Source organism: Mus pahari, chromosome 3 (assembly GCF_900095145.1).
Source record: "Mus pahari chromosome 3, PAHARI_EIJ_v1.1, whole genome shotgun sequence".
In the NCBI taxonomy this organism is placed as follows: domain Eukaryota; kingdom Metazoa; phylum Chordata; class Mammalia; order Rodentia; family Muridae; genus Mus; species Mus pahari.
The window spans coordinates 113,229,406-113,254,435 of record NC_034592.1 but is presented as its reverse complement, the minus strand read 5'-3'; the positions used below and the strand labels follow the sequence as shown (position 1 = coordinate 113,254,435).

At 44.0% G+C, this 25,030-nt stretch overlaps 1 protein-coding gene and 1 pseudogene across 4 annotated transcripts in view; both read right to left on the bottom strand.

Moving 5' to 3' along the window:
• The window catches only part of Tgm6 (transglutaminase 6), a 40,266-nt gene extending 23,661 nt beyond the window's left edge, over positions 1-16,605 (bottom strand). For 2 of the 4 annotated variants that reach the window (XM_021194086.1, XM_021194089.1), the window contains exon 1: positions 5,856-5,949. In XM_021194086.1, coding sequence (XP_021049745.1) covers positions 5,856-5,862 — 7 coding nt within the window. In that variant the 5' untranslated portion in view covers positions 5,863-5,949. Of the gene's footprint in view, positions 1-2,552; positions 2,697-5,855; positions 5,950-16,528 lie in introns of those variants that run through there. The other 2 variants (XM_021194088.1, XM_021194087.1) reach the window with 2 other exon arrangements.
• Positions 16,606-23,708: 7,103 nt separating this feature from the next.
• Positions 23,709-24,187, bottom strand: LOC110319010 (annotated as a pseudogene).
• Between the last annotated feature and the right edge of the window lie 843 nt (positions 24,188-25,030).

Below are 25,030 nucleotides of genomic sequence, written 5' to 3'. Positions count from 1 at the left end.
CTCTCCCTCTCCTCCCTCTCCCTCTCCCTCTTCCCCTTCCCCTCTCCCTCTCCTCTCTACCTCCCTCCCTCCCTCTCTTCTTTTTCTTCTTTCTTTCTTTCTTTCTTTCTTTCTTTCTTTCTTTCTTTCTTTCTTTCTTTCTTTCTTGCTCAATGGCCATTGTTGATAAAAGCCAGCATTTCTCAGGAATGTGTGAAACTGGTTCCTAACTACCAAGAGGAGCCCTCATCACTGGCAGAAGGGACAAATGGCCACCTGTGGTACCTGTCAACAAAGTGCATGCTAGCCTGCAGGCTCCCTCAGCATAGCACCTGCCTGTTACAGAGTCCACGCTGGCATCCCAGCCCTTCTCTCCTCCTCCCCCACCCTGAACTCCCTCCAACTCACAGGCTTCCCTCATTCTCCTTATAACCATGCTATTTCTCAATATTTGGCCACATCCCTCCCTCCCCCACCCCCACATCTCTCCTGCCTATCTCTGAGAAGGAGGATTCAGATGTCTCAGAAGGTTATAGGTGCTGGGTTGATTTGCGACAAAGAAATAGGAAACCAACACAGATTCCCATACTTGATGCTTGTGTACCCTCATCAAATCCCACCCCCTTTCTACCCACCCCACGGCAGACAGGGCTGAGATAATTACCTCCCAATAACCTTATTCCCTACTCCTGTGGGGTGAGTCAGAACCACCATTATCATTAACCCTGAATCTCAGAGACCACCTCTCTCATAGCTTCACAGACCAGGGTCAAGTTTCCTCAGATCATGTCTCTCCAGGATGCCTTCAAATTCACTATATAGTCAAAGGATGCTCTTGAAGATCTTGAATTATTTTTTATGTTATATTTTAAATTTTTTTGATATTACAATATAATCACATCATATCCCCCAATTTCTTCCCACTAGGTCCTCCCATATACCCCTTGTTCTCTCAAATTCAGGGCCTCTTCCTCTTCAATTGTTTCTCTCTCTCTCTCTCTCTCTCTCTCTCTCTCTCTCTCTCTCTCTCTCTCTGCATGTGTGATGTGTGTACGGGCATACATGTGCATGCATAATGTGACAGGTGACAGGGGGTATGGGGGGCATAGCACACATGTGGGGGGCACAGCACACATGTGGGGGGCACAGCACACATGTGGGGGCCACAGCACACATGTGGGGGGCACAGCACACATGTGGGGGGCACAGCACACATATGGGGGGCACAGCATACATGTGGGGGGCACAGCACACATATGGGGGGCACAGCATACATGTGGGGGGCAGAGGCTACTTTATGGGGTTTGTTCTCTCCTTGCACCCTTACATGGGTTCTTGGAATTAAACTTCAGTTTCCAGGCTTGCACATTAAGCACTGTTACTGGCTATACCCAGGGACCCATCTCATTGGTCTTCCACTGAATTCTTGTAGCCCTTGAAGAAGTAGCTTACCCACCCCATGTTAGCAAGCTCTTCATCTTGCTGATAATATCTGCTTTATTTCAGCTTCTCCCCACTTCTCCTGCAATTCTGCTCTTCCTTTTTTGCCTTGGTGGTTATGAAGAGCTAGAAACCTAGAAATTGTAAGCTTCCTGCCATATCATGGCATCTGCAGACCTCTCTACAGTCCAGGAGGTCACCATTTCTGTATCCGTATGATCTGGCTCTGGAGATGTTCCTGCGGTGACCCAAGACATCCAGACCCATCAGCATCATACCCTCCTGAATCGCCCCATCACAGTGAGACCATAGTCAGGACGTAGTAAGCAGGGAAATGGGGCAAAGCCACCATTCTGGTGATTATAATCCTATCCTAACTGGGGTCCTCCCATAGCTAGGGGAACGGGGAGACACAGCTCTGGAGGAAAACACCCGATGGAGCAGTGTAGAGGAGGAAGCAGATACAGATGCAGGGTACAGTTCGTCAAAATCACTCCGTGTCACCTGCCCTTCATCTCACCCCAGGTATTGCTATCTGAAACAAAAGCACCTGTCTATAACCCATGTTCAAGGATGCTGTAGATTTGTTTGCTTATATGTTTTCCTCCTCTGTACTAAGATTCATAAAAGCTCATCCCTGGCTTCCAACCTCCCTGGGTCTTAGGAGCCTAGGTTAGGGCTTGAGAATTAATAGATGCTCCATGAATATTAGGTAAGTGGATAGAAGTGGATAAATATCTCTCTCTCTCTCTCTCTCTCTCTCTCTCTCTCTCTCTCTCTCTCTCTTCCTGGTATGGGATATGACAAGGAGTCTAATGCTTACCAGCAATTGGGGCCCATCCTTAAAGAACCAGAATCCCTCCATGCTTTATCAGCTGCCCATACCATGCCCGCCCCACCCTGATGCAAGCAGGCCTATGCTAAGCTCTATCTTTCTCCTTAACGTCTTACTTTGAAAAGTCATGGGACAAGCAGCAGGCTATATATGTATCCTCTGTTGGACTGTTGTGAAGTCCGGGTGGGACCTGGGCAAGCTCCTTCCTCTCTTCTGGGCCTCAGTGGTTCAATCTGTGAAATGACCCAGCAGGACCTTACAGGCTGGGGAGTCTGTGGCTAGCTGCTGAAACAAGTACCTCTGGTCCTCAAGTGCTCCTCTGGATCTTCTAATCAATGTGCAGATGTGAAGATGGTTACACAGCTCCTCGCCAGGTGCCAGGGAGGGGCTGAGATGGGCAATACTTTATCTGGAAACTTCTCTGGTTGACTGAACCTAAGGCCTGAGGACAACGTGGAGAGCATATTACCAGCCCCTAGGCCTTCTCCCTCAGGCATAGGCAGGGTGAGCAGTCAATACCAGGCCCAGACCCTGGGTCAGAGGCTGTGCCCACCAGGCAGAGAGATATGAGCATAGTATGAGCATCACAAGCCCCGCAGACACCCTCCTCCCCACAGATTTCCTAGGGTTTCCCCCTTTTTGCTCTCTCTTGGTCTCTCTCAGAATTTTGGTCAGGCACTGTGGACATAGGCTTAGAGGTATACAGTTGAGTTCCAGTAAAGGTTTTATTCCTTGTGGGATGTGTGAGCTGAAGCAAGCTAGTGGGTCCCTCTGAAACTCAGGCTCCTGGTGAAAGAAACAGTTTGTTGATAATCCTGCCACTGAGCCTAGAGGATTGAATGAAATAATGCACAGTCTGCAGAACATCACCTGACACATCCTAGGGACTCAGCAAATATGTTGTTAATCACCTTACTGTCTTCAGGGTTTATGCAATACTTCCTGGCTGCCACTCTAGTGTTTGGCTAATTAATGCCATTGTGAGTCATGTGGCCTAGTGAAAATGGTTGGGTCTCTCTGCACTTCAAATTTCCTTTCCTGGGAAGTGGTGGCTGTAACATCTTCCTTCTATGGTTTGAGAAGCACTGAGTAAGACAGGCAATGACTGACTGTACCAGTTAAGCAAGGAGATTTTGAGAATGGAAGAAGAAGCCATTAGCAAACACTGTAGAACAGCAGGTTCCAACCAGATGGGGTGTAATTCCTGTACATGAGGTGTTTAGCACAGTTCTGGACCCACAGTTATGAGCATGGGGTTTTAAGACTGTCATCTCCTTTCCAAAACCCACTTTCCTTCTTCTTGGCTTCCTACCTACGACACTGGCTTTCTCTTCATTCTCTCTTATTCAGCCCTGGCTGCAGTTACTGCCTGCCTGCCTTGGACTGATGCTTGGCTCAATCCATTCTGTTGCTATGGAGACACTGGGGCTTAAAGTGGTCAAGAGATCTTTTCTATTGTTTGAATGTTAACATGTCATTTCTCCACCTCCAGGGACAAGAATTCTAGAAACAGGACATCACTCTTCAGGCTACTCTCAATTTGGCCCTCACCCTCTTGTATTTGTCCCTGTCAACTTCATTCCCTCCTTGTCTAGCTTACATATTTACCAGCTGTACCTAAGGATCAGCGTAACAAGAAGGCCTATATATAGAAGGTTGTGTCTCTGCCATGATCTCCGCGCCTACCCTAGATTCCCCTACCACAATGACACCATAGAACTAAGTGACAATTCTCTGTCCCAGCCAGGCATGGCACCTAGTGAGACTGAGCACAGAAACCCTTCTGAAGCCGGTGACATCTTCCAGACTCGGGCCTCAGTATAATTGCTTTTTAATGGGCTCCATTAAGACTCTGCCCTTAGTATGCATCATGAGCGCCTGAGCTCCATGGCTAAATGATTAATTGGAGAGTTGCCTAAGGCCTTCCTGGGGCAACTGCTTAATCTCCCTTTCCTTCCTGGTCCTGTTGGAAACCAGTGTCTCTCACATCAGTAGACAGGGGGCCGACAACTTCGACCGAGGCCAATCCCACATGGAGTATTTCACCATCTCAAATTTCTGATCGGAAAGTTTATTATAATTAACCAATGGCTAAAGGGTCTCATTTGGACTTGATAATACTGATAGTATTATATACTGGTAGTAACACTGAAGACCCATGCTGAAGAGAATTCTAGGACCATATACAGGCTCTGTAGGAAAGGGCCCTGGGATCAACTAGTGATGTCTGCCTGCATGGGCAGGGGAGAGGGTTTTTGTAACTGATATACTTGCTATCAGGCTCTGGTATCTAATGTATCCATGCTCTACAGAGGAACACTCCAAAGAAAACAGAAGGTCCAGACAGCCTGAGAAATTGAATTCAATAAAATATGCTGTTTATATGCTGGGTATAGTAGCTCTCACTTCCTCATTCATTTCATTTGTGTATATGTGTGTGTATGATGATGTTTGCATTTGTATGAGTTAGTTCGGGCACACATGTTGGAGGTCAAAGGACATCTTTGGAAGTCAGTCCTCACCTTCTGCATTGTTAGGGACAAGGTGTCTGTTGTCTGCGCTGTGCATGCCAGGCTGGCTGGCCCATGAGCTTCTGGGACTCTCCTGCTCTTATTTCTGTCTCATTGTAGAATGTTGGGAATACAAATGTTTGTCACTGTGCCTGGCTTCACATGCCTTCTGGGGATTTGAACTCAGGCTCTTCTGTTTGCACAGCAAGCCTTTACTTACTGGGCACCTCTCTAGCCCTTTACCCCCACATTTTATAGATGGAGACAAATGGTCACCTATCAAAAAAGTTACAGATCTGACAGTGGAGCCTCAGCATTGACTTTGTAGAACAGTGGAAAATAGAATGTGTAAAACTGGGAACACCCCTTAGAGATCTCTGACTGTGGCTTCCTGGTTTTGCTGAGTTCCTTACTGGGCTCCAGAACCTAACAGGTTTGCTGTTCCTTTTCTCCATGTTGGAACTGTTTTTTTGTGAGGAAACATTTTCTGAATCTACTGTATTTTAGGCCCACCTGAGCTATTGTGTAGCAGAGTGAAGGAGGATCCCCTCCTAGCAGGCCTGTAAAATCATCCATATTATATCTCCTATCGTTCAGATGAGGCACCAAGAGCAAATATCATCTAAAGGTCATCTGGTTCTTTTCAACTCAGAGAAAATTTTTCTTGCTCTCAAGAGCATGGGTTCAAATTAGGAGAGGATGTAGCTCATGAGGTTCCTTACGAAGCCTTTTTCTATGTCTCATCTGGCCCATGGTCCCCAAATATAGTGTGTGTGTGTGTGTGTGTGTGTGTGTGTGTGTGTGTAGATGTGAATCCTTCCCTCTTGTTTCAATTCCTGCCTCCTTTAGTTCATCAAATATTGTGGGGCAGGTCTGACCCTCACTGAGCCTTGGCCATGACTGACAGGGTGGATCAGGGTTAGCTCTTCCATTTCTTGATGACTATGGGAGAGTATCTTGAGGACTCACCAATTCTAAAATCCTAACGAGCTTCCAGCTTCCCCCCAAACAGCACCCCTCCTGTCCCACAACTATAAAAGCCCCTCGCAGGGACACCCACCGCCTGAGGTCCCCAGCCCCTGCCCACTCACCTGCCATGCAACAGCCAGATGGACGCCTGCTCCCTGTGCAGCAGAGTGTAGATCGTCAGGATCTCCAGTCAGATCCACATTAATGAAGAACATCACAGGACACTCCTAGGCAGTGAAGTTGGAGTTCTGGAGAAGAGGCGTGGCCTCCTCACCCCAGCAATGACATCCATGAGACACATAATCACCCAGTAATTGCTTTGGCTTGCACCTAGAAGGTGTTCAGCGTAGGAGTGGATCCAGTCAAGATGCCTTTGAAACATGGGGTTGAGGGCTGCACTACAGGAGGAACAGGCCCAGGAAGGTCACAAGACTAATGAAAAGCGGACCAGGGAGAATAGGAGGAGCTAATGGTTACTGTGGTCAGCCATTCTTACCATTTACATCCCTCAAGTGCACAGGAGCTCAGAGCCACTTGGAGGCACAGGATAGTAAAGCTGCAGTGTCCGGACCAGAGTTCAGGAGTCATGATACCTAGTCCAGGTTGTCCCTTCTCCTTCCGGCAGGATGAGAAGAGTCCCATGACCACAGCTGCCCTCTAGGTCCACAGGCACTGGCCTGTGGTCTTACAGGGACCCATTACTCCACACCCTCCACAATCCCTACACATGCCCAGCACAGGTTTTGCTTCTGCTGAGGAGCCCTGAGCTCTAGAAGGACAGCTTGAACCCACACAGCCTCATCTGAAGTCCCAGTCCTCTCCATCTTTGAGGAATTCTTTAGCAAAAGGAAGACACCCTCCTCTTATTACTGGGGCTCCTAAGGGGGTGATTAAGGTAACCAGTGGGTAGAGATAGATGCTTTGCAGGCTAGATTCAACTGTTCCTCCTCCAGCAGATACTGAGCGCTTTCTCACCACTGGGAATCTGGGAGTTAGGGCATCCCTCTAGTGCATCTTTCTTTCAATGTGTACAAACATTCCTACCTATACGGGAGGCCTGAGCCTTGAGGTAGAAGACAAGTGTTGTGTGACCATCTGGTATACCTCCCTGGGAAAAGTCTTGTTTAGCTTTGGGCATCTTGTAAGATTTCCCTAGCACAGCTCACCTGCTGGGAGGAGGGATCCGTGACCTGGATCCTTGGGAAGACATAAATAAGAAGAGAGAAAAGCTTATTCTTTGATTAAAAGCCAAGGCTGATCTGCTAATTCTCTGAGCTAGTTCCAAATTGGGTGTCTGTGGCTTGGGCAAGCTCCCTCCCTTCCCAGAACCTTAGGGGATCAATAGCTATAAACCAAATGGATGGTATTAGTTTTTAGGGCCATTCTAGCTCCAAGATGCTGAGCCCCAGAACTCTGCCATCCTAGCTCTCTAGAATTTTATGTGCAATTAAATAGAGGAATTTTAGTTTTATAGAAGCTGGTTGGGAAGTTTCTCTTCGTGGGGGAAATGCTTTGATGGATGACTTGAGCTCTGAGAGCCCTGCTGTGGGCTGAGCCAAGGTAGGAGGGGCAGTATCTGAGAGTGATGCTCAGGGGGTGGGGCAAGTGGACAATGGAGTGCCCATGACCACCGTACCCTGTGATGTGACTATGCCAGGGGTCACCCAAACATCCAGGAAAGGATATAAAAGGTCAAAAGTGTTATTATTATTATTATTATTAATCTTTTTTAGAAAGTGGCAAAGAGGTTGAGCTCTGCTTGGTGCAATGCAAACACATTTAATGGGCCATTTTAGGTCCACGATGCCTTATAATTAACTGACTCCTGGCGCTAGCCCAGGGAAGCTCCTCTGTTAGTACCCTGCAGGCTGCCACCTAGGCAGAGTCGGAGCTCTAATAAAGCTGCTTCAACCTGGCAGGATCAGGCTCCTCCCCACTAATGACAGTCTTACTCAGGGCCCTTTTATGTTCCAGCCCAGGTTTGCCTAGACAATGTCTCCCAGGAGATGAGGCGTTTACGATGACTAACCTGCACGGAAGGGATGTGCACTCAGACTGAGGGACAGTAGCACAGTTTGGTTGAGTGCTTGGCTGTTATTTTGGGGGACAAATGGCTGTGTAAATAAATTACATTTTTGGTAAGTAATTTTTACAGGCCTTGGTGACCTCACCTGCCAAATAAGGAGTCAAGCTAAGTTTTTACAATCCCAACAGTCTTTGATTCTAAACAATCAGGCTAGAGATGAGAAACAGTAGGCAAAGACTAGGACCAGCTCAGAGGAACCCAGTGAAGACACCTGGAGCAGAACCAGCACACAGCAGGTGCACGCTGTACAGAAACCTGTGCCTGTGGAGCAATCAGGTGTTTTAAAAGCAGTCAAATCATGCTTGTTACCACGCAGAAACACATAATCATACAGAAAACTCAAGCAATACGGAGACAGAGGAAACATGCATATATATCACCACAAACATATAAATGAGTTTATAGAAACCTAATTGCACAAAGAAGCTATTTGTAAGATGCCTTTTTTAGTTAATCACACACTGGGCTCTTCACTGTGAAAGCACAGACTGAAGACAAGCATAGCCAATGTCAGCGTCCGCCTGCGTGCATTTAAGTGACTTAGCTAGCCCTTCCCTAACTGTTGGAATTTAGGTTGATGCAGTTTTCTGTCTTTGGAAGAAGTGTAATCTTTTCTCCTGTGTTTTTGTGTATTTTTAAGACAAGGATTTATTTATTTATGTATCTCTCTCTCTCTCCCTCTCTGTATGTCCCTTTGTGTCCCTTTGTCCTCATCAGATGTATTCATGCAAGAAACTACAATGCAGCCACTCAGTAAAAGGAGGCTGGTGGATACATGCTGGCATGCAATAGTGCCCCAGATACATTGTGAAATTGAAAACAGAAAGTAAGGTGCTGAGGAGGGAAACGAAGGCCAGAAGCAGGCAGAAATGATATTTGAGCTCTTAGTTTACTGTGTGTCTATACTATTTTTTTCAAAAAGATTACTTAAAAGAGTGACACCGCCACAGTGTGCTTGGCTTTCTTCGTCTTTCTTTGCACATTTATTTGCAAGGTACCATTTTTCACACAGTACTCCTGTCCTGAACGCTCCAGGTACACGTCATCGCCGACAGAGCGTATTGCAAACCCTTGACTTTGGCCTTTAATTCCTTTTACAACACAGTTCTAATGTTTACCAAGTCTTTTTGTTTCTCTGTATGAATAGTCTGTCTCACACAGTGTCAGCAGCATCTGCCACCATCACCTCCAACAGCGCCATGGCCTGAAGATGTTGAATGAGCTATTTCCAAAAGTGATATTTAATCGTATGTTCTGTGGTAGAGCCAGATATGGTGGCTTATGTCTGTAATCCCAGTACACAGGAGGAAGCAAGGGGATTGGTGAGTTCAAAGCCATTGTAGGGGCCACACCTGTAAGACATAATCTAGAAGGAGGAGGAAGGGGGAGGGGAAAGAGAGGGGGAGGAGGAGGAGGAGGAGGAAACACCGTATACTACCAGCTGAGTTTGAGCAGGATATCACAGTTGACAGTAGGTAGCGGAGTATAGCTAGCACCTGGCAGAAAAGGCAGAGATCACATGTTCAGAGATACTTGTGTCATGTTATTTGCTTGAGATCTTTGCCCTGAAGTCAGATTACCTGATTCAGATTTCAGCTCCATCCACCACCCTGTTGGTAAATAATCTTAGTGCCTCAGTTTCTTCACTTGTAAGATGGAGGATCAAAACATCTATCACTCAGCGTTGTCCTGAGTATTACACTTAGAGGGGTGCTCGACATATAACAATTATCTGGAGGCATCCTTTCTGGGCTGTTTAGTTTGGGGATTTGCAGTGCTGTGGGTTAAGCCCAGAGATCTCCCAGGCCATGCTGCAGAGCCCGCAGAGCCCGAGGAGCCTGCAGAACCCAGGCGCTGCTGTCTTTACCTTCTTCTTCTCACCTCCTGTGCTGGCTTGTCTACACAAATGTGTTCTATCTTTAAGTCAGAGGAAGAGAAACCAGCAAAGAAACCTTTCGCACGTTTGTTCTGTTCTCATATCAGGGTACCTCAGGTTAGTCCCTCTGCCCCATGTTTGTTCTTGTTTTTATGCAGAAAACTCTAGCACCGCTGAGCTTCCTTCCTGAAAGTCTGGCCTGGTTCCAACAACTTCCAGGGCTCTCAGCTGTTGGAAGCTCCCTTCACCTGTCTGTCAACAAGCCTCATATTGCAATGGGTTATTTCGCCCTGCTTGAATCCTTTGACAGAGGCTGGTATGAGGACTTTGTATTCTACAGCCCTCCCATTCCCTCCTAACACCGAACTCTCCATTCCACCAGCAGCAGATTGTGCAAAATTCTCCCATCTTGTTGAGGAGAACAGAGAGAAATAAGGGCTTCTTAATGGGCAACAGAAGATGAAAGAGGAACTTCTCCAGGGAGACTGCGCGGTCCCGCCCCTTGGGTCACGTGCTTAATCAAAGCAAGCACCTTAGAGAAACTAATAATTTTCTTGAGTTTACTTACTTCTAAGCTTATTGTTGTTTTGATTGTTGTGGAGTGAACTCTGTAGTATTTCTAGGGTTCATGATATTCACCCTGCTCTGTCTGGTGTCAGAGGCTGAGCTGTGGCTTTATTAGTGTGTGGTCCTTGAGCCAGCAGCCTCTGTGTCTCTAAGCAACTGGGAGGGATGCAGGCCGTATCTTAGACCCCTTCCTGTAACTTGGATCTTGTCCTCGAAAGGCCCGTGTATTAAAGGCTTAGTGTCCAGCTCTTGCCGATTATTGGGAAGTGGTGGAGAGGCGGGGATGGTCTTCAGATCACTGTGTTCCTTGAAGGGCTTAGTGGGGCCCAGCCCCTCCTCCTCCCTTTCCCTGTCCTCAACAGTCCTAGCCGAGAGATGGGTGGTCTTTAGTCGTGTGCTCCTGCCGTGATGTGATGCTCTGTAGTAGGCACATAGCACCCGAAACAACCGATCATAGATTGAAACAGTCCAAAACATGCGCCAGAACATCCCACTCTTTTTAAAAAATTAATTATTTTAAATATTTGTTATAGTAACAGAAAGCTGTCTAAGCCAGAATCTTCATTTGAACAATTCATAGGGTAATTAATATACATATTAAATTTTAGAAAACTGCCCTCAGGGAAAAATCCAAGTTCCCAAAGACTTTATGAAATTCTACAACAATGAAAGTGTTTGGGTTTTACCTTAAAAAAAAAAAATCTCCCATGAGTGAAGTTTTCTTGTGGCTACATAATTTGCAGAATTGCCAAATAAACAAACAAACAAACAAACACAAACAAAACGGGGACCTCTCTGATGGAAATCAAAATGATCTCAATAAAACTTTCCATTGAAAAAGCTATTCAAAAAGCCAAAGCACCCTCCTTAATTTGGTATAAAACCAAAATCAAAGTAAACAACCCCCTGAGCCATTTCTTCAGCTCTTCAACACAGTTTTGGAGTTGCTGGCTTGAACCTTGTGGGACTCCAGTGTGATCGGCTTAAGGGAAATGTCACATTGACCCAAATCACAAGGGGGAGAGCTGAGGCTAGACATAAGAGCAGCCCCAGAAGGGTGATCTCGCACTCTGAAGGGGTACCCCAGGTGCTAGGAACCCCATTTCCAAGCTCTGAGGTTCTAATAACCGTAGGCCATGAGCAGACTCCCAGGTCTGAGCAGCCAGCTGCTGTGCACTCCAGCCAGGAGTCACTCATTCTCACAAGACGGTGAGTCAGACGACACATCTCAACTAGTCCAGTAGTAGGCCACCCTCTCTCTGGGTCTTTGCTAATCCAGCTGTAAAATGAAGATGATACTGATCTCTCCAGCTCTGGATGAAGTCATTAGACACCCAATAAAAGACGATGAAGCCTTAACTCATTTCTTCATTGCCTTGTCCCAAGAGCAATGACCCTGCTGGGTAAATGAGATAGCCAGAGTTCAGACTTTAGGGAGAGAGGCGACCATCCAGAAGAAAGCCAGGGCCCCCTTGTACTATCCTCAGCAGACCTCTCTCTCTCTCTCTCTGTGTGTGTGTGTGTGTGTGTGTATGTGTGTGTGTGTGTGTGTGTGTGTGTGTGTTGGTAGTTATGAAGAAGTTAGGAGAAAAGAGGTGTCTTTACCATGTCAAGGCACTGCCAGATTGCCCGTTTCTCCATCTATCAAACATCGTTATGAACCTCAAGCTGCTGTAGTAGCTACAACTCCCCCACCCCCACCTCTCCAACCCCCACCCAAGACAATTCCCTAGAAATATGGTTACAGGCCAGTTTGATGTGGGCAATTCCTCAGTTGAGAATCCCTGCCCTTCTGCCCCCCACCCCCCACCCCCCCCACGTTTTTGCTTTGGATGCTTAGGAGACTCCTCATGATCTTTTGTCATTCATCCATTTTCCATGTATTCATTTCCCCCAAATCCATTTAGCAGAGACTTTCCTGTGCCCATAAGAGGGTCCATCATTGGAATGCAAAATGCCCATGTTTTCTATTAATGTCTACATGTCATCTGATTCTAAAACTTCTCCTTAGTTCACATTGGTTTGTGCATCCCATGATGGAAACAGTGTATTTGAAGTATTTTTACCTGAATCCCCTGTTAACAGGGTTACCCCTGGACGCCAAAATTTTTAGTAACTCAGAAAGAGGGAAGAGGCGACCAATTATAATGGCCTGTCACCCAGAATGGACTGTTTGGTTAGGTGCTTTGGTTCCATGTTTTTGTTTGGTCTTTCCTAAACCTGTGTGGTCTTTAAAAGTGGGCGCTGCCAAGAGAAGGTCTAGGAAATTCGCATCAACAACAAGAGATGTGCCTCGTAGACTTAACAATGAGTATAACTATAAGCTACGAGGTCATTGGACATATCACTTGACAAGTGTTCTTTCTAGAGGAGAAGCCCATCCATGATTACAGTAGGAAGGAAAAGAGACAAGAGGAGAAACAGACGAGTTCTTTGCCTGATCTCTCTTCTCTGAGCCAAATTCTAAGAGCTGGGGAAATAGCAGTAGCTACACAGTTTTAGCAAAAAGTCAAAATGAGGAGGGCTCTTGTTGAATAGCTACAGTAGGAAAATGAGCAGTGAGTGTCTTTGGGGTTGGTGTGGGGATAGAGGCTATGGGGGAAGTGCTGGAAGAAAATGCTATAATAATTTATTTAGCAAATATACATTTAGGATTTGTATATTTTGGGCTGGTGGATGACTCACTAGGTACAAGATCCACATGGGGAAGGAGACAAGCAGTTCCTGAAAACTGGTCTCTGACCTCCACACAGGCACTACGGTATGCACACAGTAAAGCCCATGCACCACATAAAAAACAAAACAAACAAACAAACAAACAAAAAAAAAAACAAAGTACTGTAAAAAATATTGCATATTTTATTTAATATGAATTTAACAGCCAAGAGTAATGCCTGCAAATTTATCTTGAAATACAAAAAAAAAAAAAGGTGTTTGGATGTCTGGATGCACAGATGATAAAACAAGTGTAGAAAGATGTTAATGGGACCTTAGGTGGTAGGCATATGATAGTCCCTATTAAATTCTTCTAGCTTTAATCTTTGAAATGCTTTGTAATAAAATGAAAGAGGGGATTTGGTTTCATGAAGTGTCATGTTGTTAGTTGCCTAGTCTTTTTGCAAAGTTAAAGTGTGTGTGTGTGTGTGTGTGTGTGTGTGTGTTATATAGTGTGTGGATATGGCATGTGTGTGTGTGTGTGTGTTTGTGTGTGTGCGCGCACACACGCGCGCACACACGCCTGTGTGATTGCCACAACTCAAGGATGATGTTTGAAATCCTGTGCTATCACTTTCTGTCTTATGGCCTTGAGATAGGATCTTTCTTGCTAAGCTCGCTGCTCACCTTTTAGGCGAGGCTAGTTGGCCAATGAGTGCCTGGGATCTACCTGTCTCTGCTCCCTTCCCTTGACAGGGCTATGAGCATGCATGGCCATGTCCTTCTATTTTTATGTGGCTGCTGGGGATCCACACTCACATTCTCACACTCAATAAACAAGCACTTTTACCCAGCAAGCCATCTCTCCAGCCTCTGCCCAGCCCCCTTTGAATGCTTTTGCTGGATGCTATAAATTTCCAGTTTCAGAGTCACTACCCAATTTTAGAACACAGAAGGTCAGGTCCCAGTTTCTCTTGTGTGCAGAACCACTGGGATTTGACTTGTGCTTGTTAAATCAGGCCCAGATAAGCAGGAGTCCACGTAGAAGCCTGCAATTAAAGGATATTGACACCAGTTTTGCTGGCACTGATGGAGCAGGGACATGAAGGCTGGGAGCTGCTACTAGTTCCCTCTATTTTTTCAGGGGGCTGTAAGAAGCCGCCGATTCTGTAGGTCTGTGGCCCTCGACATCCTCTTCAGACAAGTCTCACTATGCATCTAGGTTGGCCTCAATTCAAGATCTTCCTTACTGAGCCTATCAAGGGATGGGAGTCCAGATATTAACCAGCACAACTGGACCTTCTCATTCTCTTAATAGACAACGTAGGCCTGGGACAAAACTCATGTCCACAGCAGGAGGTATCCAAAAATTCCCACATACCAAGGGAGAAGGGGTAAGGATGCCATATAAATGTCTGCGGACTAGGAATGGTCTCTGGTTTGTTTGTTTGTTTGCTTTTTGGTTTGGCTTTTCAAGACAGGGTTTCTCTGTGTAGTCCTGGCTGTCCTGGAACTCACTCTGTAGACCAGGCTGGGTCTCGAACTCAGAAATCCACCTGCCTCTGCCTCCTGAGTGCTGGGATTAAAAGTTTGCACTGCCACTGCCCAGCTCTGAATGGTCTCTCTTTGCAACAGAAACCATGCAGACTGAGAACTTCTCAACTGGAGGCCCATGGCAGGGGCCACAGCCTCCAGACCTAGGAGCCAACATTATAACCTGAAGGCAAGGTGGAACTAGGCATTCATCAAACGTCACCAGTTGAGGATCAGAGAAGGTAAATATCTCTGTAAAGAGATCACACGAGTCTTAGTCATAGGAACTCCCCAGATACAATCCTGGAGAAGAGCAAGCCTGGTGGCCTGAGCATCCATGTTGTCAGGACTGTGTTGTCTCCAAGTCCTCGTGGAAGGGTCAAAGGTGCAGTTAATGGGGGCTGATTGTTTTCCCCTGGGACTCAATAGGATCAGGGCTGGTAAAGATTACATCGGTGGTTTAAAAGTCTGTTCTTCACCCCTTTCAGAAGTTCCTACCATTTACTGTGTGCTGTGTGCCAGAGACTGCTGTGATCTGCTTCTCCTGGGTTTTTAGACATCTGAGTTGTTTCTGCTTGTGAGCCCTTAAAAATGCACAGCTGCTATACGCCAGTGGAACTCAGGCAGCTTGAGTTTAGAACACTCTTTTCACCAGTGCTTAGTAATTGTTCTTTATTCTTAATCATGCTGTCACAGTTAGCTTTCTAGTCCAGTAATTCTTTTAAAGTGCCTTTGTTTCTTTAATCTATAGATAGCATTGCTGTAGCTAAAGACAGTCTCAGCAGGAACACAAGGAGGAGACCACGCTCTGTCTCTGCTGTTCTAGCTATTGCTTTACAATTCTGCAGTTTATCTTCTTACCTAACTCACACACACACACACACACACACACACACACACACACACACACACACACACACACAGTGCTGGGCAAGGTGCTACAGAGTAGAGGAAGTCAGAAACAGTCCTGCAGTTTCCTTGTTGCAAATCTTGCCATTTCTCACGTATTCTTTTCTGAAAGGATTTTTAAGACCAGCTTTTGTCAAGATCATAATGAGTAGGGGAAGATAAAAACAAGTAACATACAATCCCAGCCTAAACAGGGACTCAATGCTATAAAGAAAGGAAAACAGGCAAACACACAATAATTATGACAACACAGGAGAACATGGCCATTTCTAAGAGCTTCATAAACAGGTCAGCATTGAGAAAGAACATTTTTTATCAAAGGTTTCCTAGGAAACAGAATGCAAGTAACTTAATTCTTCAGGGCAAATGATGCTTTTCCTCTGAGTCCTAAAGTCACAAATGTTTATTATTATTATTATTATTATCATCATCATCATCATCATTATTATGTCTCAGATTGAATTGGTTGGGAAAATACTCTTATAATTTGACTCCTATTATTTCCTGTCCTTAGAGAAAGTTCCAGGCTCTTAAGAGACATGGAAATGAAGAAAAGAAGAAACATTTAGACATGAGAGTCTTTCAGCTTGGGCTGTGTCCAGAAAAACACAAAGTCACACATATCCTCATGCTCCAGACACCCAGACAAGAGGGTGGACACAAAACCTATCCCGAGAGCTGTGCTGGACAGGGAAATAAAGAGGCACGGGCATCAGAAACTGGAATGGCCATTAGTGGCCATTTCTTGAAGTCTCACCAAATGGCAGGAAAGTTCTAGTATTCTATAAATAGCATAGTGTGGTGTGTGTGTGTGTGTGTGTGTGATTAAAGATAACTTACAGTTGGCTGCAGTGTATGCAGAAGAAGGGCTTTGTATGCTCCCAATACAAAGAAATGGTAAATATTTGAAATAATGAATTTACTTTTTTTTTACCCAACACATTATATGTATGTATCAAAATACCACATTGTACCCTGGAAATATTTCATGAACAATTCTTATGTATTGGTTAAAAGTAAAAAAGAAATTCCTTCATTCCATAAAGGACACGAATGCACAAAGACAGAGAGCTGGAAAAGCAGGGTGGAGTCCAGGAAATGGCTTAGCACATAGGAAAATGACTCTTAACCTGATAATGGGGGAGGTCCAGGCAAGGAGGCAATCTTACCCAGAATTCACCAAAGAATCCTTTTAAAAACAACCTCTGGAATCTAATAGATTATTCTGTGAGTGAAGGTTAGAGTGGGGCTGGGCTTATGGTAATAAAATAAAAAGAAATTGGCCAAAAGTCTGTTATGAAACAGCCAATCCCGGGGCCTCTCACTCTGGGCCAGATGACTTTCTCTTTCCCAGATCAACAAAAGTGCACGGCTTAGTGTTTTTAGAGAGAGTAAAGTAGAGCTGAAGGTCTGTTCCTGCAGTAAGATAGTAAGAGCTGTTACAAGCTGGGATGTCATGCTGGAAATGGAAGGGCGTCTTCACAGTGGCTGCGGAGACACTGACTACCCATGGTTTGCCTACAGGTTGTAGCCATGACGCTGAGGTCAGAAACAAACCCCTCTCAGGAGTCTGATAAAGTAGAAAAGAAAGACTGGTGGACATTGCCAGCTAAAGTGTCCCCGGCTAAATAGCTCCGGTGAACAGTCAGCCCGCAAGGATGCTCTGATTCAACAAGTATGCCCCGAGAATCACCTCTGTGGTCCCACTCTTAAATATGAACAGGCAGCGCTTACTAGACAGCAGAAGATCCTAACACAGACGGTGAAAGGAGGAATAGGTACAACAAAAAGAAAAGCTGAGAGGAAGCAGCTTATGTGATGAGAAGAATCTTCAGAAAAATTATTATTCTTGGTATTAGAGTGTGAAAAAAATACTGCTAACACGAAGCAAGAGCAAGGTTGCTAAGTAAGCATCAAAATACAGACCTCCAGGAGATTACAGGCACGACACTAGGATACAGATAATGCACAGCAAGAGGAGGTAAACACACACACACACACACACACACACACACACAGGATTAACAGTGGTTCTTCCTAATTCTGAGATCTTTTAGTACAGATCCTCATGTTGTGGTGACCCCCAAAAACATAAAATTATTTTTGTTGCTACTTCATAACTATAATTTTGCTACTGTTAGGAACTGTAATGTAGATATGTTTGGAGACAGAAGTTTGCTTTGACCCACAGGTTGAGAACCATTGGGTTAGAAGGACAGTCTGGTGTGGAAGAAGGCTCGATTGATAAATGTGCTGACCATGCAAGACTGATCCCAAGCTCCATCTCCAGAACCCATGTAACAATCTAAATATGGTGGTGCACAGCTAACCCTAGCATTCCTATGGAGGGATGGGAAGTGAAAACAGAATCCAGGCCAGCATCTCACGGGCTGGTCAGCCTGGTGTCATAGTGCAGAAGCCAGAGAGGTCCTACCTTAGAAACAAGGAGAAAAGAAGAACTGACTTCAAAAGTTGTCCCCTGACCTCCACACATGCAACATACAGTTTTGAAGTAGCAACAAAATGTCACATGACCCTGTCCTTGCCTTCCTCCCCCACCTCTCTCTAACACACACACACACACACACACACACACACACACACGAGACAATCCATACTCTTTAAGATTCATTCATGTGTGTGTGCACGTGATGTGTGTGTGTGTGTGTGTGTATGTATGTGTGTGTGTGTTATATGGGGAAAGAGAGAGAGAGAGATAACTTATCAATAAAATCTCTCTTCTTTTTTCAGTTTTGGAGAGTGGCCTCCAGCCTCTCACAGGCTAGACAACTATTCTCCCACTGGATTATGCCACTAGCCCCCATTTAACCTTGGGACATGGCCTCCCTAGGTTGCTTTGGCTGATCTGAAACTTGTAACCCTCCTGCTTTAGCCCGCATAGTAGTTGAGAGTGCAGGTTTATATCCTGGTTTCAATGAAGTATCTTACGACAAAATGTCGCCAAAATATGATGTTTTTGGTGATGATAATGTGTTTCTTGGAGGCAGCAAAAAGATGGATTCTGCTTTAGTTCAGTCTGCTAGTCTGTGTCTTTTTATTGAGGGAATCGAGACCAGTAATATTCAGAGTTACTATCAAAAGATGCACATGAATTGCTCTAGCTAGGAAAGAGCAATGTGAGGGATTCAGACTTTTAGTGATAGGATTTCCCTACATATTAACTGAGGTGGTGGATATATGAACCTGAATATGATAAAATTCTCATATAATTAAGCACTCTATTGTTATGAGTAAAATTAGAATTTTACTATTAAGTTTGGTGAATTGTACCAATGTTAATATGCTGGCTTACCTAGTGAGCTCTGGATTAGAAAGAAACCCTATCTCAGTAAATATAGTGGGGAGTCATTGAGATAGTACCTGAGATCAACATCTGGCTTCAGATGCAACATCTGGCAATATACACATGCTGTGTACCTGAACATATGCGTGCCCATATGTGTGCAAAGGTATATACTATATACACATGTACAAACACACAACATAAGATAACAAGTAATAGTGGCTAAAATGGCAAACTTCATGCTTTATAACAATAAAAAGGCTGGGAAAATTGAAGAAGATAAAATTTTCTCCATCTCGACTTGGCAGGTAATCAAATTTCATCAAATTGAACATTTAATAAGCTCTTGGATCTTCTTTCTCCTTCTTTTACTTACCTTGACTAAGACATTAGTCAGTTTTATTTATGTTTTTGAATACACTGATCTTCTGGTGGTTGAGCAGATGCCTTAGTGGATCTGCAAGCATGGCAGCCCGAGTGTAGATCCCGAGAGCCCACATACTAACATTATTTCAGGGTAGAAAAGGTATTCCAAGCAAATGGAGCTTTCTGACAATAATGGAATGAGCTCAGATATGAACAGCTCAAAAATGACAGAAAGTATACAAATGCATGTAGACTAAACAACACTATTTAATCACATTCGGGATACTGAAGAAGTCAAGGATGGAATAAGATATTTCCTAAAATTGAATGAAAATGAAAACATAGCCTATCAAAATCTGTGGATCACAATCAAAGCAGGCCCATGATCATGAGGAATGTTTATGATACTAAAGGCCCATTTGAAAGTATTGGAGAGATCTGAAGTAAACAGATAATAGTAAGGTGATGATACACCTCAAGGCCTCAGGAGAAGATGGACAAGCCAGACCTCTAAATAGTAGATGGGAAAAAAAATCATTGAAATTGGGGCTGAAATTAACCAAATAGGAATAAAAAATTACAAAGAATTAATGACATGAAGATTGACTTATTCAAGAAATAAATAAAACGGACAAACTTCTTAGTCAAGCTAAGTAAAAGAAGGAAGAAGATCCAGATCAATAAAATGAGGGTTGAAAAGGGAGGTATTGCAACAGATTCCAAAAGAAATAGAAAAGCAGACTTTACAAACTCTTTATAAAGCTAGTGTTGCTTTGATGTCGAAGTAAAGACATCACACACACAAAGAAGTAAATCACAGAATGATCTTGATGAACATAAATACAAAAATCATTAATAAAATATCCTGAAGCTGAATTCAGCATGGTATCAAAAAGATCATTCATCATGACCAAATTGGATTCCAATTATTCCAGCAATGTAGGAATGTTTTGACATACATAATAAATAAATAAAGATAATTAATCACATTAATGAAATAAAGAGACAGAAACAATAAGATCATCTCAGTAGATGTTGAAAAGCTTTTGAAAAAAAAATCCCATATCCATGGTCACAGTGACAAATGGACTAGGATGCCACTATGTAATGAAGGATATTGTAGTGGCTATTCCTGGTTGTCAACTTGACTATATTTGAAATGAACTACAATCCAGAATTGGAAGGCTCACCAGTGAACCTAATCTGGAGGCTAGGAGATAGAAGTTTCTGATCTGGATCTTGGTATGGAGATCTTAGACACAGTGGCTATGGATTCTAGAAGATTAAGACAGGGAGATCTCCGAGTTCAAATTCATCTGGGATTAAAGGTGTGGTGGCACACAGCTTTAATCTGGGCTACACCTTCTGCTGGAGACCATATAAGGACATTGGAAGAAGGGAGTCTCGTTCTTGCTCTTTCGCCTGCTTGCCGTGTAGGACTAAGCAACTGCTAGATCCTTGGACTTCCATTCACAGCTACTACTGAACCATTGTTGGAAATTGGACTGCAGACTGTAAGTCATCAATAAATTTCTTTACTATATAGAGACTATCCATAAGTTCTGTGACTCTAGAGAACCCTGACTAATACAGTTATATATGACAAACCTGTGGCTATTATAATACTAAATAGAGAAAGGCCTCAAAAGCATGCCAATCCATGACCTGGAACAATACACAGGCATACTCTTTGCATGCATACTCAAGTCTTAGTCCAAACAACAAGAGAAGCTAGTGGGAAAAGAAGAATCTGATGTGTTCCCTTTTGCAGATGACATGGTGATATACACAAGAGGCCTTAAAGGCTCCACAAACAAATAAACAACCCCTTAGAGCTGATAAACACATTCAGCAAAGCTGTAGGATATGAAATTATCATACAAAAGTGGGTACCCTTCCTATATACCAATGACAAATCCACAAATAAAGAAATCAGAGAAATAATCCCACCCACCACAGCCACATACAAACAATTCAATATCTAGAAATAAACCTAATAAAGGAAATAAATGAAAATTTCAAGACAATGAAGAAAGAAATTAAGGGAGACACTAGAAGATGGAAAGAAATACTATGCTCACTCATTAGAAGAATTAGTTTCATGAAAATGGTTATCTTACCAAAAGCAATCTACAGATTTAAGACAATTACTATAGATTATTGTATTAAATATCTTCCATGAATATTCACAAAGCCGTTCTTCACAGACATAGGAAAATTAATTTAAAAACTTATATGGAGGCATGAAAGCCAAGGACAGCCAGGTCAGTTCTGAGGGAAGTCCACTGCAGAAGGCGCCCTCATTCCTGGGTTAAAGGTCGACTATTGATTTTTGTGCATTAATTTTCTTTCTTTTTTAAATTTAAAAAATTTTTATTCTTTATAAAGGTTACATCCTGACTGCCATTTCACCCACTTCAATGCCTCAAAGTCCACTCTCATCTCTCACCCCCAACCCTGTCATTTTGGTGGAGTCTTTACAGTCTCCTGAGTGTGTGATTGTGATGATTATATGGTTGTGATTTTATATATATATATATATATATATATATATATATATATATATAATCTACAGAGGGGGCTTTCCCCTTTCCTCCCTGTGTCCCTTTAATTTGTCTCGCTCCTAGTCTTAGAAATGTCTTGAGATTCCCCCCACCCCCATTCAATATAATATTGGCTGTAGATTTTTCACACGTAGCCTTTATTGAGATATGTTCTTTCTATTCTGAGTTTCTTCAGGACTTTATTATGAACATTAGATTTTGCCAAAAGCCTCTTTTGTGCCTATGAAGATAACCACGTGGTTTCTGTCCTTGAATCAATTTATATAATTTATCATATTTACTTATTTATATAAATTGAACCATAAATTTATATAAATACGTTTCTGGAAATGTCAACTTGGATATGGGGAATGATCTCTAGAAGAAATGTTTGAATTTTTAAAAATTAATTAATTTTTTAAATTCTTTTTTTTTTTTTTTTTTTTTTGTTTTTTGTTTTTGTTTTTCGAGACAGGGTTTCTCTGTGTAGTCCTGGCTGTCCTGGAGCTCACTTTGTAGACCAGGCTGGCCTCGAACTCAGAAATCCACCTGCCTCTGCCTCCCGAGTGCTGGGATTAAAGGCGTGCGCCACCACGCCCGGCAATTTTTTAAATTCTTTAATCCTGTTTTTACAATCCAGACTTCATCCCCTTCCCGGTCTGCCTCTGACTGCTTACCCATCCCATACCTTCTTCCCCTACCCCCCAACTCCAAGAGGATGTCATCACCCCTCACCCCCACACCACCAGGCCTCCCCACTCTCTGGGGCCTCAAGTGTCTCTAGGGTTAGGCATATCTTCTCTCACTGAGGCCAGATCAGTCAGTCCTCTGCTGTATATGTGTTGGGGACCTCTCATCAGTTGGTGTACGCTGCCTGGTTGGTGGTGTCTGAAAGATCTCAGGGGTCCAGGTCAGTTGAGAATGCTGGTCTTCCCATGTGACTGACCTCCTCCTCAGCTTCTTCCAGCTTTCCCCCAGTCAACCACAGGGGTCCCTGGCTTCCGTCCATTGGTTGGGTGCTAGAATCTGCCTCTGCCTCTCAGAGGACAGTCATGCTAGGCTCCTGTTGGCAAGCACACCACAGCATCAGTAACAGTGTCAGGGCCCTGGGCCTCCCATTGAGCTGGATCCCAATTTGGGCCTGTTCTTGGACCTCCTTTCTCTCATGCTCTTCTCCATTTTTGTACCTGCAGTTCCTTCAGGCAGGAAAATTCTGGGTCAGAGCTTTTGATTGTGGGATGGCAACCCCACACATCCACTTGATGTCCTGTCCTTCCACTGGAGGTGGGCTTTACAAGTTCCCCCTCCCCACTGTAGAGCACTTCATCCAAGGTCCTTTGAGTCCTGAGAGTCTCTCACCTCTCAGGTCTCTGGTACATTCTAGAGGGTCCCCCCACCTCCCACAATGGATTAATGGATATAGAAAACGTGGTTCATTTACACAATGGAATACTACTCAGACATTAAGAATGAGGACATCATGAGTTTTGCAGGCAAATGGATGGAACTAGAAAACATCATCCTGAGTGAGTTTACTCAGACCCAAAAGGACATGCATGGTATGTATTCACTAATAAGTGGATATTAGCCAAAAAAGTACAGAATACCTAGGACACAGCCTACAGGACTTAAGAAGGTTAACAAGCCGAAGGACCCGAGTGAGGATGCCTCAGTCCCACTTGGGAGGGAGGAGAAAACAATCACAGGGGGCAGAGGAGGAAGGGACCTGGGTGGAAGAGGGGACAGGCATGGGAAGGGGGTAACATGATCAGGTTTGGGGGGCTGGGAACAGGACTGAAGCCCTGAGGGCCAGCAGAAAGAATGGAAACAGGCAACCTTGAGAGGTAGGACAATTTTGAATTCCATTTGAAACTGTTTTGTTGAGAACTTTTGTGTTTATGTTAATCAGGAAAATTGGTATGCAAGTTTCTTTTTTGGTATGTCTTTATCTGGTCTTGGAATCAGGTTAATACTAGAATTACACAATGAATTTAGATGGTTTTTCATATTCTATTTTATAAAATATTTTGAGAAACATTGGTATTAGTTCCTCTTTGAAGGTCTTGTAAAACTCTTCAGTGAACCAAGTGTCCCTAGACTGTTTCTCAGCTGGGAGATTTTTTTTTTTTTTAATTCACTCAAAGTGATCTTATTGCTTGTGCACACAACAGCATTTATGCCACCAGAGCAGAGGCTGTGGACGACTCATATTTCCAATTGCGTGGGAGCGCCCGCTTAGTCTTATAGTATCGAGCCAATCGGTGAATTCTGCTCTCTATCAGAATCAGGCGGAATTTAGCATCCTTATCCTTTCTGTTCCTCTCAAGGTGCTTTCGGACAGCAACCGCTTTCTTAATCAAATGGTAGAGATCCTCAGGGAGGTCAGGGGCAAGGCCTTTGGACTTGAGGATTCTCAAGATTTTATTTCCAGTCACAAAACGGACCTATGCCATACTATGTGAGTCCCTCAGGATCACACCTATCTGGGAGGGAGTCAGGCCTTTCTTGGCCAACTTGTAAATCTGTTCCTTCACGTCCAGCCACGTGGGGACGCTACGGAGTTATGGCAGTGCCAACTGGGACAGGCCCTTCCTGGGAGCGTGCATGTGACCCATGATGGCAGCAAAGAGCAGCTGGGAGATTTTTAAATACTCGTTAGAGATTCTATGCCATTTTGAATATACTCTCTTTGTTTTGTTTGTGTCTTGTGTTTTGATTATAATTTGACAAGTGGCAGTTTGTCTCTGGTTGAAGCTGTCTGATGCCCTAAATGCCTCCTGTGTCTGTATGGTCAGCAGCAGCTGTGATTGGAAGTCCAAGGATCTAACAGTTGCTCAGTCCCACAAGGCAAGCAGGCAAAGAAGAGTGAATCTTCTTACTTCCAATGTCCTTATGTAGGCCCCCAGCAGAAGGTGTGTCCAAGATTAAAGGTGTGTGTCACCACTCCTGGATCTGGGACTTGTTTGTTCCAGGCTGACCTTAAACTCCGTGATCTCCTTGCCTCACTCTCCTGGGATTAAAGGCGTGTACTACCTCACCTGAGCCTAAGCTTTTCATGGCCATTATGCCTCAAGATCTCCATACCCAGATCCAGGTCAGAAACTTGCATCTCCTAGCCTCAAGATCTGGATCTCAGGTGAGCCTTCCAATTCTGGATTGTAGTTCATTCCAGATATAGTCAAGTTGACAACCAGGAATAGCCACTACACACACATATCTTAGAATCCCCACTGGTAACGTCCTATGCTTTTATTTTTACCCTTGTTTGGTTGCTCCAGTCCCCCCACCCAGTCTTTAATCTCCGAGGTTTTGTTCTTCCTTAATACATTCTGTTGCTAGGACTTTCTACAGAGCCTTTTTGTTTAATGTAGTTTTTTGTTTTTGTTTTGTCAAATTCCTCTTTTATACTTCCTGTCTCTTTATTTCACTTAGTTATCTATTTGTGTTCTCAATGATGA